At 45.0% G+C, this 16,900-nt stretch overlaps 1 protein-coding gene across 1 annotated transcript in view; it reads right to left on the reverse strand.

Annotated features, from left to right (window-relative positions):
- Positions 1–2,274: 2,274 nt before the first annotated feature.
- CHCHD3 (coiled-coil-helix-coiled-coil-helix domain containing 3) overlaps positions 2,275–16,900 on the reverse strand; it is a 159,740-nt gene continuing 145,114 nt past the window's right edge. Inside the window, exons 7-8 of the mRNA XM_058805107.1 lie at positions 7,962–8,097; positions 2,275–2,969 (exon numbers count right to left, since the gene is read on the reverse strand). Of these exons, the coding sequence (XP_058661090.1) occupies positions 2,943–2,969; positions 7,962–8,097 (163 nt within the window). The 3' untranslated portion in view covers positions 2,275–2,942. The remainder of the gene's footprint in view (positions 2,970–7,961; positions 8,098–16,900) is intronic.

Raw genomic sequence — 16,900 nt, forward strand, 5'->3', positions numbered from 1 at the left:
ATAATTCTGAAGTCCACACCAAGGACAGTTGTGCAGCCCATGCCAAGGACAGTCCTAAAATCCATACCATGGACAGTTCTGAAACCCATAACGTGGACAGGTCTGAAACCCACACCATGGTCAGTTCTGGAACCCATACCAAGGACAGTTCTGCAGACCACCCCATGGACAGTTCTAAAGTCCACATTGTAGACAGTTCTAAAGTTCACACCATGGACAGTTCTGCAGTCAACACCAAGGACAGTTCTGGAACCTACACCAAGGACAGTTCTAAAGCTCACAGCAGGGACAGTTCTGAAACCCACACCATGGACAGTTCTAAAGCCCACAGCATGGAAAGTTCTAAAACCCACCCCATGGACAGTTCTAAAGTCCACACCAAGGGCAGTTCTGGAACCTACACCAAGGACAGTTCTGCAGCTCACAGCAGGGACAGTTCTGAAACCCACACCATGGACAATTCTGCCCACACTAAGGACTGTTCTGAATCCCACACAGTGGACAATTCTGCAGTCTGACAGTTCTAAAGCCCACACTAAGGACAGTTCTGCAGTCCACACCAAGGACAACCCTAAAGCCCACACTAAGGACAGTTCTAAAGTTCATACCATGGACAGTTCTGGAACCCACACCAAGGACAGTTCTGCAGTCCACACCATGGACAGCTCTAAAGCCCACACAATGGACATTGCTGCAATCCACATCAAGGACAGTTGTGCAGCCCACACCAAGAACAATTCAGAAGCCAACACCATGGACAGTTCTGCAGTCCATTCCATGGACAGTTGTGCAGCACACCTCAAGGACAGTTCTGAAGCCTGCACCGTGGACAGTTCTGAAGCCCACATCAAGGACAGTTGTGCAGCCCACACCACGGACAGACAGTTCTGAAGCCCACACCACCACCAGGGCCATTTCCAAACTCCTTCCCCTGCTGCTGCCACCAGCCTCGCCCCAGCCCAAGCCAGGCAGGCTGCAGATGCCAGCCCTGATGCCACAGAAGATGTTTAAAGAACACAACACCTCAAACACAGTTGGAACAAAGCAGGCAAGGCTGACTCTCATTGCTCAAGGCTGTCAGGATGAGAAACCAATAAACATTTGGCAGTAGCAGAGACCTTCCTTCCCGACACAGCTCTTCCCCTGATTTTACAGCATCATCTGGCCTGAAAAAACGTCTGCTTTTCCTCTATGCTGTATTTTGCTGCCAATTCTGAGTCTGGCAAGGCTGGCTCTGCCAACTTCTTGGCTCTCTGTTACAAAAGAGAACATTAGAGAAAAGGATTTGTGAGTTAGCTGATTTGTAAACACTACAGCAAGGCACCGTGTAAACACGGTGCTTATGTCCCTGTTGTTCCTCCTGAGCAGTTTACCTGGCACCTGATGTTCAACTCTAGGATCCTCTCCTCCCACCAACATTACAGTTGCGTGGCATGTAAAAAAAAAATTTAAAAAATCCCAGCTTCTCTGGGTAGCATTAAAAAAAATAAATCCTTAATTAAACAGTGCTCACAAAGCATCTTGATAATTAGGAAAGTCACTGGTAATATTTTGCATGAATAATAAATGAGATCCACAGGTGCACCCACAGTTGTTCAGCAGGATGAGGTTCAAACACAGCCAATTAGAGAGGGAGAACAGGTAAATAAACAGCAGAAGGCTCCAGACTTGCTGCTCATTTGACATCAGTCCTTTCACTATTGGGTAAAAAGTCCTTTCTAAGATTGCTTGGGACAAGGAGGAGTGTGGCAGTTTTTACCTGAAGAAAAAGAATTAAAGGAAACTGTGTGCTTGCACAAAGCTGGTTTGGAGATTTTAGGGGGTTTCTGGCCTTTCACAGAATCACAGAATGGTTTGGGTGGGAAGGGACCTTAAGACGCTGTCATTCCATCCCCTTGGCATGGCAGGGACACCTTCCACTATCCCAGGTTGCTCCAGGCCCTGTCTAACCCGGCCTGGGACATTTCCAGGGATGGGGAACTCACACCCTCTCAAGCAACAAGAGCTTGTGCTGCTCCATTCACAAGCATTTCCCAAGGAGGGAAGTGCTGCTGGATAAATCACAACACTCCCATCACGTGGGATCCTTTTAGGTGGCTGTGATGGAAAACAGCTCAATCCAAGCCCCCTTCCTGCCACCAGGGCTGGTTGTGCATGAAAGTCTGTGCTTGAAAAGCTTCAGCAACAACATCTGCTGGGAAAGCGTGATTGACACAGCAGAGGGAACACCATCCACCCCCGAGGAGTGGGAAGGGAGACAGACTGCAGCATCAATCTTGTGCATAAAATAGATTTATTGTTGGTACAGAGCGAGGCATTCTCGTCAGCACTTGATACGAGCGAGGAGCACAACAGAACCATCCCATGGAAACAAAGGCCCATGGAGCACCCCAAGTGTTGGGTCACAAACATCATTCCAGCAGAAGGCCTGCAGAGAGAGAGACTTCATCAAGCCAGGCCATTTGGGAAATAAGTTAAAGCACAATTTACAATTCTACACCGTGAGGAGAACTCTGACAGAGGACAAGGGGTTATTCCCAAGGAGCGGCCGCGTTCTGGTGCTGCAAGGGTTACACCCCTGCCTCTGACAGAGAGATGTTTCTGAGGAGATCCTCCAGTGAAACAGCAGCATTTGAAGGATATTTCCCCTCTCTGAGGTCAGAGAAAGGCTCTTTTCTTTCTCTTCCTTCAATCAGCAATAAGTGGGCTTTGACGCGGCCCCGCACGGGCGAGCTCTGATGGAAGGAGATCCAGGCCTGGCTTCCCGAGCGCTGCTGCTGATTGAGCCCTGAGCGTGCTGCCCCTCAAATGGCTCTTCCACTTCTTCTCTTTACTGGGCTGCCCTGCAAATGGGCTGCTGGGTCGTTCTTGGGGAGGAAAACAAAAAAAAGCTCTTCTGCTGAAATTAGTTGATGGTCTTGTGCTTGATTCGGACAATGCCTTTATCCTCCTCTCCCAAGCATTCTCTGCTGCAAAAATGATCACAGGGGAGGGGAGAGACAGGGAGAAGCACGTATTTCAGTAACTCCAAATTATTCTGAAGTTTGGCTACAGTTCCCCCCTAGAATCTTCATTTTTTGAAATAAAGATGCAGAACAAAAACATTGTTGATAAACAAGTCCCAGAAGCAGAGTGAAGCAGACTGAGGACTCAACAAGGCAGAGGTTTGGAGGCCTGAAGAGTCTCACTAATGACCCATTTTCACCTCCCCTCATGCTATCATGGCTGTAGTGCTGTGGCTGTTAAAGGAAATTAAAACACCCGACCTTACAATAAGAAAAATCCCATTTCCAGCAATTAAACTCTTGAGGAAAAATATCCTGGGAACATCCAACACTGAGTATATCCCTCACCTGGCTCCTTCCTGGCTGCTGAGTCAGAATCAAACCCCAACAATCTGAACATGTTGCACTCACCTTGGGCTTCATTACCACAGAGCATGGAATGGTTTGGCTTGGAAAGGACCATAAAAATCATTTAATTCTTTTCACTAAACCAGGTTTTCTGTCCCTGGAAATGTTCCAGGCTGGACAGGGCTTGGAGCAGCCTGGGATAGTGGGAGGTGTCCCTGCCCATGGCAGGGGTTGGAATGAGATGATCTTTAAGGCCCCTTCCAACCCAAACCCTTTTTCTTGCCTACAAAACCCATCAAATGAGTAAGGATTAATGAGTCTCCTTTCAAGAAATGGCAGGAAGAGATTTGATAGTTCTGAGACTTTATATCAGGAACAAACCCAAATTTAAACCTTGAAATCTTCCCAACAGCTGATTCAGGTGTCTGAGCAACACTAGACAGCTTGGAAGTCTGGGCTGCATTGTTGCAGCCATGGAAATTAGGGAAAATTGACAATAAAGGGAATTAAAACCATGTCAGGTTTGGCTTCAACCAAATTCTCATATTATTATTTAAATAACCCAGTAAACTGTGCTATTCCACCCAGCTCCTGCAAGGGTTAAGAGCTGGATTTTATGAAAAATGTCTTTCCCAAAAGGATTGTCCAGCCTGGCCCAGCTGCCCAGGGGAAGGGGTGGAGTCCCCTTTTCTTGAGGGATTTAAAACCCTTTAAAATGTGGATGTGGCACTTGGGGACATGGTCAGTGGTGGCCTTGGCAGTGCTGGGAATGCTTGGATTCCATGATCCTGGAGGTATTTTCCAACCTTAATAACCCTGACTGTGAAATTCTCCAAAGCATCCACACAATCAGGTGGTGCCTGTGCCTGTGCCCACAAAATTCTCCAGCATCCACAGAGGAGAAGAAGAAGAGGCTGATGGAATAAAAGGAGTCAGTTTTGTGCTCTTTGGGTGCATTTACAAACAAAAATCTGGGGAAATTTCATCTGTTACCAAAACCTCCAATCCATGGCACCCCCATGGAGATTTCTGGAAAGCTCTACCTGGAAAACTCCTTTTTGCAGAGGAATTACAGCCTCACTCCAAGCCATCTCTGAGCTGAATATTAACTTTATGTTGATTTAACACTGCACAGGTTAACAGAGGAAATTCCCAAGGGATCTGAGAAAGAATGGGCTACTTTTGTTTAGTGTCCTAAGGAAAGAAAATGCAGATATTTGTTCATCATATCCATATTTCTGCCCACAAAATTTCACCTTCAGAAAAACAGGTGTGTTCCAAGCTTTGCTTTGGTTTTATCTACATTTTGGGGGTTTTTAGTGTTTTTTCTTGTCTTTTTAAATGAATGCATTTAAAATATTTCTTTTTTTTTCTTAAACCTAACCCCATGGAGGGAAGCTGGTCCTTTTTTAAATTAATGCATTTTTTCCTTGCCTTTTAAAATTAATGCATTTAATTTTTATTTTTTTTTTTTTTTTTACATAACCCCAAGGAGGGAAGTTTGTCCATAATAAACTTCCTTCAATGAGGGCACTGTTAAATGATGAGGTCTTTTTGTTGCATTTCAGTTCACTGTTTCCAGATACACAAATTCCATCTATTTTTCTTTTAGACTAGAAATTGGGATTAAGTAAAAATACTGGAAAATGAGGCAAAAATCCTGTTTCATTCTATTTAGGATGCATAATTAAGGACCCACTTGATCCAACAACTGAAAATAGTGGTTACACTATTTATTTACACTTTATCCAAGGCTAAAGGATAACATTTTGTAGCCAGGCTGACAGGCACCAGCAGCTGCTGGTATTATTGTTATTTTAAGTACTCTAAAACCTCACCTGCCTGCAGAGGCCTGAATCCTTCTGGAATTCAATGGTTTAGCAGGAAATTATTGCACAGATTTGTTAAACCATGGACTAGTTGTGTTTTTATGTAAGAATCAGAACTTCTTGTAACCCAGGAGGGGAGAAAATTGAGAAAAACGCCCTCAAAATGTGTATTTTAACAGTTAAAGTCCATAAAAAAAAAAGGATTAAAAAGCCATGGATGGTCTGGCTGGAGTCACTTCAGCACAAATAAATGCCAGACACAATCCAAATATCTTCCCCTTAATGGCTCCATTAGGTTAAGTTTTCCTCTCCATTACTGGCATTATCATTACAATAACATGCAAACATTAATAACAGAGTTTAATTTATCTCCCCAGCTTCTCATGACTTTGGGAAGAGATTTCAAGGGAAGATACACCAATGTGTCAAACCCCTGTGAATTAACAACTCTCTGGGCTTTTCTAAAGAGGGGAGAAAAGGACAGATAGAGACATGAGATTACAGACAGCATGAGAAATAAGGAGCACACAGAAGAGAGGGGGAGATAATTATAAGCAAGACAGGGAAGAAAGAGGAGTCAATAAATTCAATTTATGAAAGGCACAGAGTGTGCTCAGCCCGAGCACAAGTGCCCAGACTCACCGCCAGGAAATCGGATTAGCTCACTTATTTGCTTTTCAATATCTTGCTCTATTCCCTCTAGCAAATTTTCTTCTTCCCTTTGTTTCTTGTAGCCAGTGTCAGTTAACTTTCTCATTTCTGCATCTGCCATTTATCCCCCTCCTCTGGCTCCCAACCAGGCACACAGAGAAGGTAATTTTGAAGTGATTTTAGAGCAGCATTTAGGAATTATTTCAAAGGAACTGTCTGGACATGTGGGCAAACAGTGAGTAAAAATAATTACAACTACAGCTGCAGCACATGGAGGATGGGCTGGAGTTCATTATGAAAAACAATTGCTCCTGCTTGCAAATATTTCCATCATAAAAGGCTTCTCTTTCTCTGTTATCATGAGAGAAGCCTCTCTGAATTCTCATCTTGAAGCATGTGTGAAACAGAATAAGAAACATTTAGGAAACACTTTTAAGTACTTGACAGGCTTGGATGAAGATCTTCAACAAAAAAAAGGTGTTTAAAAGGGTTCAAAAACCTAATGCTCATATTTATGCAATTTGCTTTTCCTGCACCTTCTGAACATGAATTAATTCATCCCCATCAGAGTCTTCTGAAGAAATTTCTATCAGATACAAACTCGACTTACAGCTTAAACATGTCTGAGTAATTAATCCATTTTTTCTGGTTACTTTAAAAAAATAATAAAAAAAATTATACATGCAGTAAATTAGTGCTGCAGATGCTGCAGGGCCATGGGGAAAACCTCTAGAGAACAAACCAAAACAGGGCTACAAGTGACAGAACAAGAGGAAACGGCCTAGGGGAGGTTGAGGTTGGATATTGTGCAAGATTTCCTCACTCAAAGGCTTGTCCAGCCAGGGCAGGGCTGGAGTCCCCATTGCTGGGGGGATTTCAAAGCTGTGTGGTTGTGGCACTTGGGGACAGAGTCAGTGGTGGCCTTGGCTGTGCTGGACTGGATCGGCTAAAGAATCTTAATGATTCTGTGATTCTCATGTTGGTGCACTCCAAAATGGGCAGGAGGAGAAATCACGGAATTCCCAGAAGGGTTTGGGTTGGAAGGGACCTTAAAACCCATCCAGAGCCACCCCAGCCATGGCAGGGACACCTCCCACCATCCCAGGCTGCTCCAAGCTGGCCTTGGACACTTCCAGGGAAGGCACAACAAATCCCAATAAAGGATTTATTAAAATAAGTGAATCTGAAGGGACAGGGAGCTCTCAGTGACTGAGGAACAAGGAGCAGTGCTAATTCCAGCAGATCTTTGGGAATACCAGCTCAAGGCTGCAGCATTTGAAAGCAAAAGGTCACGGAGAAGGATCAGAGGCAAATCTCAGGGATTTTGTGCCCAGGCAGAGTTAAGCCCAGGGAAGGTGATTACCATGATCAAACACCAGTTGTACTCACCAGGTCTCTGCTATCACATAGAGATGGGTGTGCTCACGTGCTCAAATATTAACTCACAGATTTGGGCACAAATAAAGATCAACAGACTGATTTAAGCACTTTTTACACATCCTGCATGTGGGCTGTGAGCACATTTCCTGCTTTGTTTAAGAACACAATTGAGGTCAATATATGCATTTCTGCCTTTGAAAGATGCAAGCTGATGAAAAAGAGTAAAATAGAGAAATTACAGCTTCTTTTAATTTAATGATTTACATATTACTGTCATTTTCCTTCATGCTGCACTAATAAAGCATAAAGATTTTAATTGGCAGTGGCATCCATACCCTACAAAAAACTGGAAGAGAGGAGGCTAAGAGCAGGTAAAAGGCAATTTTAGAGCCTTGCATAACACATGACAGAAGAAATCAAGAATTCCAAGTGGTCACTGATGTAGATTGAGGCATCCATGAGTTTCTCATATTTATGGCAGAGACAACCAGGTATTTTAATCCCCTTGTTTTACTGCTAAAACTGTAGATAACAGGAAACATCTGCCAACAGCAAGAGCTGCTACACTAAACAACATCTTCCCAGGGGAAGAGATGGAAACCCGAGCATTTAAATCAACTCTGAGTGGTCTCCACAGAGCTCTGGGAACACACACACTGGGAAATGCTCAGGCACGGAGGAAGCACTAATTAGAAACCCCTCTGCTCATCATTCCATCATTTTTTCAGTGAGAACAGGCCCAGCTCACCTGTTTGGCATGATTGACACAGTTCAGGTACTGGCTGGCCAGGGCAGAGCAGCTCAGGGTCTCCTGGGCATGTTCCCGGTAGCACTGGAGGATTTTATCCTGCAGCTCCCCACAGATGGGATGGGACTCGTATCTCCTGTGGGAACAGAGAACAGCTTCAGGGTTTCCTTCTAAAAACAGCTCAGCAAAGACAAGAATATTGAATTTTTTTATTATTATTGAATCTGTTTGGGTTGGAAGGGTGTTTAAAGCACATCCAGTTCCACCCCCTGCCCTGGTCAGGGACACCTTCCAGGCTGCTCCAAGCCCTGTCCAACCTGGGCTTGGACACTTCCAGAGGAAAGAATTCATCCCTGTGAGGTCCTCATGCCTCAGGTTTAGCTTTTATATTTTTCCCATTCTGTGCTGCTTTAGTGTGTGGGTCTGAGCTTCACATTCAGGGATGGTGAGCTGTGTGCACAGAGCAGGGAGACAAAACAATTCCTGCTCCAGCTGGGCACCAAGGACAAATGCCCCAAATCTCAGCCCAGGAGCACAAACCCCGTGGGCTGGAGAGAGAAAAACAAGCAGGGTGGGACTGCCTGGGCTAAAGCTGCAATGGGACAATGAACTGCAAGGTGCAAATGGAGCAGAGCTGATCCCAGGGACAGACCCCGGCAGCGCTCGTGCATTTTGGGGCCGTTTTGGTTCATCTTGGGTGCAGCCCTGGCTGGGCTCTGGTGCTGCCCAAGGTGCAGCCATGCAGGAGATCCTGTGAATGAATCCCTGCTTTGTTCTGCAACTCTGCCCAGCCTCTTCTCAAGGCATCACCCCCATCCCTGGAAGTGTCCAAGGCTGATTTGGATGGGGCTTGGAGCACCCTGGGATAGTTGAAGGTGTCCCTGCCCATGGAAATGGGGTTAGAACTGAGTGATCCTCAAGATCCCTCCCAACCCAACCCACTCTGTGATTCTGATTCTCATTTTGCTGATTGGCCAAGGCAGATTTCCTCCATCAGGGGAATGAAACACGAAGCACAAACGCTGCCCCTCCGGGGAATTGATTTCTTGACAATCACTGAAGACGTGGTGCTAAAATAAAGAGACTGTTAAGTCACCTTGATTTTACAGCATGTACCTATATAAAACATCCCTTCCTCCTTTCATTCATTATCTGAATCTGTGAAATCTAAACCAGAATTTAAATGCATTCCCAGGTGCTTCCACACTTTATGATCTCCAAGTTCAAACTTCTGCAGACTCTTAGGGAGGAGGATTTTCCCTTAATCCCCCCTGTGCTGAGATCAGCACGTGCTTCAAAGGCATGTCAGGCATCAAAATGTGCAACCACAAACTGCTGCACGTGGAGGGAGGATGGCAAGGTCTGCACTGGGACAGGGAACACAGAAACAGCAGGGATGTCCTCTGTAGACATCTCCCAGCAGTGATGATTTAGGTCCAGCTAAACCAGAGCTCCATTAAAATGCCCAAACTCCTGGTGTGAATTGATAAATCAATACAAGAGAAGCTGAATTAACTAGAAATACCCACAGTAAACCTTGCTGTGCCTTTATTCACAAGTGATTTTAAAGTGAATTCTTATACACAGGTGCAGAGAGAAATGAATGGGCTGCTCTAGCATGGCTGCATAAATTCTGTCAGTGTAAATAAAGCCATTTCAAAGGGGGAACTCTCTAACCCATGATGAAGAGTTTTTAAATTGTGGGGTTTTTTCCACTCTAAGCCATGATAAACAGCTTTTGAATTGTGTATTTTTTTCCCAGAGTCACACAATCAGTGACCAAAATCCAGGTATTATTCCTTATTTGAATGTTCCAAAGGATTCTTTACATTGCCAACCCTATGGGAACCCTGTGAGCCACATCATCTCCTGCCCCTCAGTGATTTGTTTTCACACTCTGACTTTCTCCCTCCACTCAGGGGGGATTTTTGTAAACTTGCTCTCAGCTCTGTCCTTGTAGAACACAGCCACTTCCTCCAAGCCAAGCAAGTCCATTTCCTGGATTAATCTGAAGAGAGAAAGGAATGGCTGCTCTAGCATGGCTGCATAAATTCTGTCAGTGTAAATAAAGCCATTTCAATGGGGGAACTCTCTAACCCATGAAAAACAGCTTTTGAATTGTGTAATTTTTTCCCAGATTCATGCCATCAGTGACCAAAATTCCTTATTTGAATGTTCCAAAGGATTCTTTACATTGCCAACCCTATGGGAACCCTGTGAGCCACATCATCTCCTGCCCCTCAGTGATTTGTTTTCACACTCTGACTTTTTCCCTCCACTCAGGGGGGATTTTTGTAAACTTGCTCTCAGCTCTGTCCTTGTAGAACACAGCCACTTCCTCCAAGCCAGCCAAGCCCATTTCCTGGATTAATCTGAAGGTGAGCACTGTCTGTGTGTTGATCAGCTGGGCTTGTTCCACTCCCCTAATGCTCTGTTGGCACTTTTGGGAAAGCACTAAATGAAATTGCTGCCTGGCATTAGAGGGCCATAAACCACAGGCTGCAGGATCTCCTGTTGGGAAAGGAGGTTCCATTGTGCATTATGGGAACCCCTCTGAAGGGTTTCCCATTGATTTCTGGACTCACTCACAGATGGATGGTCAGAAATAACAGCAAGGAAACTCCTCCAAAGGGGAATGAAATATCTCCCCAACAGAGAATCTCCTGAAGCTGCTATGATTACATCAGTTAATACTTCAATGGGATATTGGGAAGGAATTCCTGGCTGGGATGGAATTCCCACAGAAGCTGGGGCTGCCCCTGGATCCCTGGAATGTCCAAGGACAGGTTGGACACTGGGGCTTGGAGCACCTGGGATACTGGAGGGTGTCCCACTGTCCCATTTCTGCTTTTCTGCTACTTCCAGTTCCCTACTGACTTCTCTCTGAAGCATCTGTGACTCTACCTTTACTCCTCACTCCTCTCCATTTCAATTTTGATCTCATTTCCAAAATATCCAGAGCAGCTGTGGCTGCCCCTGGATCCCTGGAATGTCCAAGACCACTGGGGCTTGGAGCACCCTGGGATAGTGGAGGGTGTTCCTGCCATGGCAGGGGATGGATCTGGATGGGCTTTAAGGTCCCTTCCAACCCAAACCATTCAGTGGTTTGATGAATAAAGGTCATTTTACACAAGTATTTAAGGGTCTGTGGGGTTTGACTGAGGGAAAAGCCCATAAGAAAAGGTAAATAGTGCAAACTCAGCAATTATCTGGAATCTGTTGGGAAAATGTGGAGGTTATAAAGGCATGAGTGGATAAAGCAACTTGGTCTGGTTCCAGGCAGGGCCAGGAGATCCTCAGAGCAGGAGGTCCTGAACTATCCCCTGTCCTGAGAGAGATCTGGATTTTGGGACATGCGGTGAGCAAAGTGTCACCAGAGTATCACAGAATGGTTTGGGCTGAAAGGGACCTGAAAGCCTCTTTAGTGCCACCCCTGCCATGGCAGGGACACCTCCCACTGTCCCAGGGGGCTCCAGCCTGGCCTTGGCCATTGCAGGGATCAGGGGCAGCCCCAGCTGCTCTGGGAAATCCATCCTAAGGTCTCACTGCTTTCCCAGCCAGGAATTCCTTCCCAATATCCCATCTAAACCCCCCCTCTTCCAGTTTCAATCTCTTGCCCCTTGTCCTACCACCATCTGCCCCTGTAAAATAAACAAGATTGCGTCCTCCACAGTATTCATTTATTTATTTAATTAATTGCTCAGGGATTTCATAACTTAATTGAAGGAAAACCACAAACCATGGGAGTGCAGCAGGAATGCCAGGGAATGCTGACAAATCTCCAGAACTCCTTAACAGAACCAACACACCCAAAATCTCCAAGCTTTGCTTTTCTCAGTCAATACGAGCAGCAGCCACATGGCAGGTGAGGAACAGCGTGGCTTTATTAAGTTTGCAATTCCTTGATCTGCTTTCCCTTCTCCAGCTGCTCCTGAAGCACCTCCCATGCCAGAATAATCTTTCAGCACAGGAATAAACCTCTGAGGGAGCTGTGCACCCACCTTTTTCAGAGAGCTGATGCATCACAATCTCATAAAGGTAATAGGATGAAAACACAAAAGGAAACGAGAGAGAGAGAGAGTCTTAAAAAGAAATATTCTATGCTAAAGCATGAAAAGAAAATTTAATGAAGGCAACTTTGTACTCATCTGGGCTCTCTCAAAGAGCATAGCTTATTGTGCTCCTGGGGGCTTGGGGAGAGGAGCCCCTTCATGGCATTCAAACAAAATGTCTACTAAAGAGGAAATTTGAAATCACCACGGTGAGCTTTGCGAGCTTCGTGCTAAAACTGACACTCTCACTGAAGGAATCTGAATGGCTGATGAGTTTCCAGCTGTGCAGGTATCTGGCATAATCCCCCCCCCAGATCAGGACTTCAAGCAATTGTCATAAAAAATATGGGGGGGGAAAAATAGCAACAAAAAAGGAGAGCGTGAGATAAAAATAGTGCCATGAGATGGGCAGGAGTACCCAGGGCTTAATTTAATTCCTCATTAAAGTGCTGACACCTATCAAAGGCAGCTGATTTTATTTGTGTAACCCTTGGCTACTTCTGAAGCAGTGAATTAAACAGACCAGACTGGGGCTGTGTGTCCAAGCACAGCACAGCCCACAGCTCTCTGAGATCACACCTTGCTGTGCCTCCTCCCCAGAGCAGCTCAGCACATCCAAACCACAAACTGGGGCTGTTCCCAGCATGGGAAATCCAGGGAAGTCTTCACTTGAAAAGAAAACCCCACAAATGAACCTTACACTGATCCCAGAGCAGCAGCACAGGGTGGTGTTGCAGAGGATGTTCTGACCTGGTTTATTTAGTCCTACTGATGGAGCCATGCTCTGACCAGGCCTGGCAGAATGCAAAATAAACAACAAAAAAAGGAAAGTGTTTCTTTTCTCAGTGTTCTCAGAATAAACACAAGGATAAGGAACAACAAATGGTGAAACAAAAGGCAACCAATCCACACCCATGGGCAGCCCATGAAATGTGCAACACCTGAATTGTTTTCAGGTGCTTTATGAAGAGGGCTTTCAGAAGGATTTGTGGGAATTTAATCAATTAACATTGTCTGTGTTCAGCAGAGATTCCTTCTGAGAAAGAGCAAAAGGTGTTTCATGGAATGGTTTGGGTTGGAAGTGACCTTAAAGCCCCTCCAGTGCCACCCCTGCCATGGCAGGGCCACCTCCCACTGTGCCAGGGGGCTCCAGCCCCAGTGCCCAGCCTGGCCCTGGACATTGCAGGGATCAGGGGCAGCCCCAGCTGCTCTGGGAATTTTGGAAATGAGACTGAAATTGAAATGGGGATGAGTGAGGAGTAAAGGTGGAGTCACAGATGCTTCAGAGAGAAGTCAGTAGGGAACTGGAAACAGCAGGGAAGCAGAAATGGGACGGGCAGGGCTGGGAAAGTGAAGATGTGTGATTTTCCTGGAGAACACTGGTGAGGATGCCAGCAGCAGGATGAAAAGGGATGATGTGAATTTGGGGTAGGAAAATCACTTTCACCAGACACAGTCAGGGCAAGATTCTATTTCTTTTGGCCAGGAAGGAAAAAAAAAAGTAAAATAAAGGTTGGTAACCTGAGCAGAGATGGATTAACTGAGCAGATGGACAGGAAAGGGCAGAGTGGAGGGATTTTGAATATAGAGGCAGCAAGGGAAACGTGAGCCCAGCTCAGGAGAGCCTGAGGGAAGGGCAGCTCAAAGCTGAAGTGTGGAGGACACCTCTGAAACAGCAGCAAGGCATTTGTGCTCTTTATCCCCACCCAAAAAGGTGCTGGTGAAAGGATTCTTTTTTAACATCACCTCAGCCAAAAGGTGATTCTTCTTAAAAAAAGAAGAATCCTCCTTTTTTTAACCCACTTCTCCCAGCAGCATCGCTGTCGAGCGAATCCACAGGACAAGTTTGTAGCACAGAAAATAATTGTAAAACAGAACCCAGGGAAAAAAAAGACAAAAGGGCACATGGTAATGAAGGTCCTCACTGCTGCACCATTATTTTTAGTTTTTCCATTAATTTACTCCTTCTATTAAGCTATTTTTGAAGCTTGTTTTTGCACATGCCGTAGGTGATGACTCGAAGGCAGGGTATGGAACGTGTGAGGCACAAACCAAATGGTTCAGTTCTTCTCCCAGTGATTGGGAAGGAAAAACACAGATCTGATTGCTGAATATCTACAAATGCTGGTCCCTAATCAAGCTGTGCCCACACACAGCCCTCACAATCACTGCGTGGGAAGTGCTGCCAGCAAAAGATCAAGTACTGCAGAGTTGATTCTTGCTTTTATTTACACTCGGGTGCTGAGTGTGACTTCTCCAAAAGGTGTCAAAGAAAGAATTTTCCTAATGAATCTCTGCTGAAATGCTGCAAGGGAACCACAGTGGTTTCTGCTCTGCAATTGAGAATGTAAAATCTACTAAATAAATAACTTAAAGGTTGGAATAAAGCTTACTCCACTTTTTGTGCTACTCATAATCAAGTCCAGAGTTAATCTTCCTTGTGTTATTTTAAATCCTTTCTCCAAAAACCCCTGCACCCCAAAATCCCAGGGAAATGTTTGTCACGCTCTCATTTATTTCATCTCTTACCCAGCCTTGTCAAAAGCAAATAAATATCTACTTCAAACATTCTGACATTTGGAATTTGGGGAAAGAAAGGAAAAGGGGAAAAAAGGGAAAAGGGGAAAGAGGAAAAAGGGAAAAAAGGGAAAAGGGGAAAGAGGAAAGGAAAGGGAAAGGGAAGAACAAGGGAAGGGAAGGGAAGGGAAGGGAAGGGAAGGGAAGGGAAGGGAAGGGAAGGGAAGGGAAGGGAAGGGAAGGGAAGGGAAGGGAAGGGAAGGGAAGGGAAGGGAAGGGAAGGGAAGGGAAGGGAAGGGAAGGGAAGGGAAGGGAAGGGAAAGGGAAGGGAAGGGAAGGGAAGGGAAGGGAAGGGAAGGGAAGGGAAGGGAAGGGAAGGGAAGGGAAGGGAAGGGAAGGGAAGGGAAAGGGAAGAACAAGGGAAGGGAAAGAAAGGAAAAGGAAAAGGAAAAGGAAAAGGAAAAGGAAAAGGAAAAGGAAAAGGAAAAGGAAAAGGAAAAGAACTGGATGGGCTTTAAGGTCCCCACCAACCCAAACCATTCCAGGATTGAGCAATTTCACATTTGCACATGCAAAGTTATGCAAATCCTTAAATCTTGCTTGGGCAAGAACTGAAGAGGAATACAACAGGATGAGGATCAGGAAAAATTATCCTGGTTGTGGATCCTAATTTGTTGGATGAACTGGTTGCCAACGCCAACCTTCAGGCCCTCAGGACACCTCATGAGGAGCAGATCTCTTCAGCCCAGAGAAGGACAACTGCAAGAGCTGGATCTCAATTATCAATGAATTACAGGATGAAATCATCACTGGATTACAGGCAGAGGCAGACAGACAGGTTTCCCAGCAGTGGGTTTACAATGCCAAAAAAAAATCCAAACCTTCCCCAAAGAACAGCTGATGAAAAGCTGGGACTCACTGTCAAGCATACTGGGGTTATCAAAAGAACATTTAGGTTCAAAAATAATTCTGCAGGAAGGTGGGAGGTGCCCAGCAAGAGATTACAAGCAAGATGTGTCTCAGGAAAGCCCCACAGCACCACTTGTTTGAAGGCAAAATGGTATCTCTGAACACTTCCCTCATTTTTACAGCATTCCCTAAAATCCCACTCCCAGCTCAGGAGACTCTGATCTGACCTGCTGTGGTTGCCTAAATTCCAAATACCTCAAGAAGCAAGCTATCAAATTAAGACAGGATTCCCATCCACCCTGAGAGACAAAATGAGTTTGAATACTTTGATTTAAACTGATATGAACTGATCTGCAATGACCCCAAACCACTATTTGTTTATGAAATTCCCCTCCCCTCCAAAAATAGAAGAAAAAACCCTCAAACAGAAGAAGAACCCTCTTCAAATCCAAATCACACCACCATTAATGCACAAATGTACCTCACCCACAGCTGGTTCCTGCAGCTGCAAAGGGAGCAGAGTGCTGGAATTACCCAAATTTAGGAGGCACTTTTCTTTTTAGCTTAAGGGACAGTTTTTAGTGAATAGCAGGATACTAAAATAAACAATCACATGCATGGCAATGATACAAATTCCTTCTAACAGGGGCATGGACGCTGCTACAAAGTAGGCAAGAGAATTTAGCAACCGCAGGCTTTAATTAGAAGGAACTTAAGGAGGAGCAGTTTTAACTCTGTGGAATATTTTGTAGTACCTAAATGTTATATATAGAAATATATAGAGAAATACTTCTTGGCCTTGCACAGATCAAACCCAGCTCTTCATTTTGACAAGTTCAGAGCCAAAGAATGATCCCAGATGTAGCCAAGCCTGTCCCACCACTGCTAAGGACAAAATCCAAACTTTTCCCAGCTCCAGAGTCCCATCAGCTCAGCGTGGATGGAGCCAACCCCTCAAATTTCATGATCAGCAATCCAACACTTGCATCCAAACCTCATCATGTCAACCCAGATCTCGGACTATTTTTAGAGCTTGCATGTGGTATCACTTGGGCTCAGCCCTTACTCACCCAAAAAAGAATTATTTAATAAAGACTGGCAAGATTCCACTTGGCTGATCAGGAGAACACAAGTCAAGGATCATCACTGCAAACAACACCATGTGCTAGAGTTCCTTACTATTTACTCCTAATATGGAATTTGGAGGAGGTTTCTGAAGGTTTGGGGAGCAAAGGAATCAAAGCTCTCCTCAGCTCCAGCTCCAGCTCGTGGAAAGGCAGATCCAGGCTCTGGGAGACTGAACTGATGTTTTGCTGATATTTCTCACAGAAGTGGCTGATGCCAGCTCTAGGATTACTTGGAGAGATTAAACCTTGATATTTCTAATTTTCAAAGAAAAAAATAATTCTACAACAGTTTGAAATCTGCTTCTATATGAAGGTGGCAAAAAAAGACAAAGTT

Source organism: Ammospiza caudacuta, chromosome 5 (genome assembly GCF_027887145.1).
Source record: "Ammospiza caudacuta isolate bAmmCau1 chromosome 5, bAmmCau1.pri, whole genome shotgun sequence".
Taxonomy (NCBI): Eukaryota; Metazoa; Chordata; class Aves; order Passeriformes; family Passerellidae; genus Ammospiza; species Ammospiza caudacuta.